This window comes from Ovis aries, chromosome 15 (genome assembly GCF_016772045.2).
Source record: "Ovis aries strain OAR_USU_Benz2616 breed Rambouillet chromosome 15, ARS-UI_Ramb_v3.0, whole genome shotgun sequence".
NCBI lineage: Eukaryota > Metazoa > Chordata > Mammalia > Artiodactyla > Bovidae > Ovis > Ovis aries.
Genome location: NC_056068.1, coordinates 47,756,292 through 47,761,085, shown reverse-complemented (window position 1 = coordinate 47,761,085; position 4,794 = coordinate 47,756,292). Strand labels below are relative to the sequence as shown.

The 4,794-nt window shown below is 41.9% G+C and overlaps 1 protein-coding gene across 1 annotated transcript; it reads right to left on the bottom strand.

The window, feature by feature from the left end:
- Positions 1-1,810: 1,810 nt before the first annotated feature.
- LOC101103669 (olfactory receptor 51I1) lies at positions 1,811-2,755 on the bottom strand. Its single transcript, XM_015100791.3, is given in 1 exon segment — positions 1,811-2,755. A coding segment is annotated over 1 exon segment (945 nt).
- Between the last annotated feature and the right edge of the window lie 2,039 nt (positions 2,756-4,794).

Sequence of the window (4,794 nt, the reverse complement as noted above, 5' to 3'; positions counted from 1 at the left end):
TTGGATTTTACCTGAATTTAGGATTTCAGGTTAGTTGAGATCTTAGCAGGTGGAAATTTGGAGAAAAGAAAGGAATCTAGTGATGAGCCTGAGTGCTAGTGAAGAGGCTGGAGATTGTTCAGCCCATTTAAGTCATTTCTGTGTTCCATGTGAACCACTTTGTGGAGATAAGAGGCTATAACTCGGTGTATCCCTTTACCACCAACGCTTTACACGTAGTTGTCAGGCACTCAATTTCTTCCAGCTTTAAAAATCACCTGCAAGCTTAGGCTTCCCAGGTGGCACATTGATAAAGAATCCACCTGCTGATGCAGGAGATGCAAGAGACACAGGCTCGATCCCTGGGTCTGGAAGATCCCTGGAGCAGGAAATGGTCATACACTTCATTATTCTTGCCTGGAGAGGCTACAGCCCATGGGGTCACAAAGAGTCCAGTTCGACTGAGCGCACACACACAATCTTAGGCAGTCTCTCAGGATCGATCTTGTTTCCAGAGCTTCTTAGTGTGAAACCTCCCCTTTGTCTAAACAAAGCTGTTTGCAATTTTCCCAAATAGTCTAGACCAATAGTCTAGTTTAAATGTTTTCAACCTGTAATATATATCAGATTTGCTTGGAGGACTTATTAAAAATACATATTGCTGGACCTCACCACCTAAGAGTTTCTGATCAGGATATCTGAGGAAAGGCCTGAGAATTCGTATGCCTAACAATTTCCCAAACAATGCTGATGACACTAGTCTGGGAATGACACTTTGAGAACTAGTTTTTCAGACTCTTATTATTCATGATCTTTGTTATTTTTGTTGCACATTAGATACCCATAACCTTAGAGGGGTTGAAAAAGAGAAACAATATGCCTCTCAACCTTTAATCACTCCAAGGTCTTATTAAAAGAAATTTGAATTCAGTAGGTCTTGTTCAGGGTCTAAGATTCTGTTTCATTAACAAACCACCAGATATAACAATTCTCTTGTTCACTGGACCACATTTGGAGTACAAGGTCTAAATGTGCTTGCCTAAATATTTTTTTCTCAAGCAGTTTGTTATGCCAAGATCATTACTTTCCTGTCTTTCTGCCACCCTGACCAACTACCATAGCCCTTCTTTTCCTTCATAGTCTACCTCACAAACATAGAAAAAAATTTTTTATTTCCACAAACCAATGGGCCCTTTCTCCCCATGCATGCTAAATTGTTTCAGTCGTGTTCAAATATGTGTGACCCTATGCACTGTAGCCCACCAGGCTTCTCTGTCTATGGGGTTCTCCAGACAAGAATACTGGAGTGGATTGTCATGCCCTCCTCCAGGAGATCTTCCTAACCTAGAGATCAAACCCAAATCTCCCTCATTGGTGGGCAGGTTCTTTATTACTAGTACCACATGGAAAGTGCCCTTTTCCACCCAAAGAAGCACCAAACTTCCACTGAATTCTGCCTTCAGTGTATCATTTCCTCACTCTTGGTAGTAGTAGAATTGTGTTCAAGGGTAAGTGCACTGTAGAGCTTCTAATATTTTCACATATGTCAAATATATTTCAGGGCATCTTTATTTTTATGGTTTTTCCTTGATAAATCTATCTCTTAAGAATATGTCTTATTCATCATTATAACATTGCTAGCAACTAGCACAAAGTTTTTCATAGAGTAAGTGTTCAATACATGTCATTTTACTGAGTCCGGTGTTCTTTTATTAGTTCCATATTCACCGCTATCAAGATCCTGGTCCTTTTCCTTGTTTTAACATTCCTAAAGTCAGAAAAAGTCCCAGTCCTTCCTCCAAAATGGTTCTCTCAGGGTCTGCAGCATTCCTCAGGCCCAAGACTTACAGAAGACTTGACGGATCCCTCTGCGTATCTCCTTTGTCTTCACACTGTAGATGATGGGGTTGAGCATGGGGGGTATAAACAGGTAGACATTGGACATCATGACATGAACAACAAGTGGGGCACTTTTCCAGAAGCGGTGGATCATGGAGACAGTGATTATAGGCACATAAAAAGCCAGTACTGCACAGACGTGGGACATGCAGGTGTTGAGAGCTTTGAACCGCTGCTCCCGGGATGCAATTGCCAGCACGGCTCTCAGGATCAATGTATACGAAAGCAGGATAAAAGTTGAGTCTATGCCATAGGTAAAAATAACCACAAAGAGCCCATAGATGTCATTAACATGGATATCTCCACATGCCACTTTCATGAGATCTGGATGGAGGCAGTATGAGTGATGTAAAACATTGCCTTTGCAGAAGGGCAGTCATTTCACCAGAAAGGGGAAAGGAAAGAGAGTGGTGAAACTTTTGGCAAGGATGCCTAGGCCCATAGCCAAGATGCGGTTGTTGGTGAGCACAGCTGCATAGCGTAGTGGGTCACAAATAGCCACAAAACGATCAAAGCTCATGGCCAGCAGTATGCCTGATTCCATGAAAGAGAAAGTATGAATGAAGAACATCTGAGCCAAGCAGGCATCAAAGTCAACATGACGATCGTTGAAGCAGAAGGTAGCGAGCACGGTGGGAAGTGTAGAAAAGGACACTCCCAGATCATTAAGGGAGAGCATAGAGAGGAAGTAGTACATGGGCTGGTGTAGAGCAGGCTCTCGAATCACCAAAACAAGGATGGTGAGGTTGCCTATGATGGAAAGCAGGTAGAGGGTGCAGAAAACCAGAGCAACCCAGGCTTGACCTGTCTGCATCCCAGGGATGCCTGTTAGCTGGAGTGTGGCTGGCTGGAAGGGGGTGCCGTTGAGGCCCAACATGGCAGGCAGATGTAAGAACACAGATGGGGGATGTGCCCAAGAGGGTGTGTGGGAATGTTCTTCACTCTTTTTCAGACATCCTATCTCCAACACAAAAGGTCAGAGATTGAAAATGTTGGCTTCTGGTCCTACTTCCTCCATTAGACTATGAGCTCTTTGAGGATAACTGAGTTCTACTCATCTCTGACTCACCAGAGCCAGTTCCCTCTCACGACCATGTTATAAACTCCATGAAAGTATGATGAACAAGTGAGCAAGAGCAAAGTGACAGGACAGGAGATTATATGAGATAGTTTCCTAGTTCTCACTTAAAACTCCAGTATTCCTTTACTTCACCATCTCACCCTGGAAAACATATTCTGGAAATTTTGAGAAAAAATTAGAAATTAAGATGTACAGGGAAAAGGAAACACTGTCCTTGTCTCTGGGAAACATTTTGTAGGTGTCAAAGATGAAACCTCTACAGCTAGAAAATTACAGCTTCAATAACTTTACTCAGACTTTACATCAACCTCCTTATCACTTTGAAGTCTTAAATTCTATTTTTTTTTAATCTTCTGACTATGGCCTTCCACCTACCAATAATCTTACCTTCTCACCACATGATCTTGCTTTCAAAGTTTTAACCATTCTTTCATCTTCTTCCATTTATCTATTAACTCTTCCTTCCTCACTGCTTTCCTGACCTACCCTCCCTCTAGGACTGGTATCTTTATCTTCCCTTTGCCTCTCTTTCACATTCATAAAATACACCATCAGTTCAATTCAGTCGCTTAGTCATGTCCGACTCTTTGTGACCCCATGAATCACAGCACGCCAGGCCTCCCTGTCCATCACCAACTCCCAGAGTTCACTCATAACCACTGATAAATCCTATAACCAAATTGGCTGTGCAGCTGGATAAAGCCAAAGAAGCAAGTGCTTTATTGGGGAAGAAAGAGGAGACAGAGTGAGATTATTTACCACTACCAAAAACTTTAACTTGCTCTCAGCTAGCCCTTGGTTTCTGAGAAAAAGGTGTCTCTTCCCCAAGCCCAGGCCCTCCACCTTTAGGACTGTGTTTCTTGCCATTTCACTCAGAGACCTCTTCCATTAGTCTGTTGTACTTCAACCTCTCACTTTCTATCTCTTTCCCATCAAGCAATAAGCACATACAAGATTATCCCATCATAGAAACATAACTTTCCTTCTCTAGCTTCCATGCTGTTATTCCTTCTCAATTCATAGCCAAACTTCTTGAAACCCTGTCTCTCTCGATGCCAAGGAAGGGGAGCTTGTTTGCATGTCTGTTTTTCCAATCCATTCTGAGATCCCCAGATTCAAGAATTTGCCTTATCGGTGCTTGATTTACTGTATTGTGGCTTCTACACTGCACCCTCCCAATTGAAACTAATTTCTGTGTGGTCATTAGTGACCTCTTTGTCACCAAATCTAATGAAAACCTTCTCTTTCTTAATCTATTTGACTTTCCTATAAGACTTAACATGTTGGTAACTCATCCTTTTAGAACTGCCTTCTTACTTCAGAAGCATTTCCCTAATTTTCCTCCTTCCTTGGCATTTTCATCTCTACCTTCTTTATTGATTCCTCTTTCTCTGTCTTTGTCCTTTTCCAACCTAACTCCTGGAAAAGAAATCAATAGTCAGAATAGTAAAAATTAAGAAACCATGTCATAAAGGACTTCTTTCCAGTTTTTAACCAAAATATCTCTGTAATTATATATCTCTGGAACAGATAGCTCAAAATTAAAGCTTCACTCTGTAAAGAGTAGAACAGTGGTTTCCAGGGGTCTGTGGCAGGGTTGGAGGAAAGATGGGGAGATGCTGATGAAAAGGTGCAGACTTCCAGCTATAAAATGCATGTTGACTATAATTAATAATTCTGTAATATGCATACTTAGGATTCCCTGGTAGCTCAGGCATAAAAGGATACTTCTGCAATGCAAGAGACAGGAGTTTGACCCCTGGGTCTGGAAGATTCCACTTCAGTATTCTTGACTGGGAAATCCCATGGACAGAGGAGCCTGGTGGGCTAAAGTC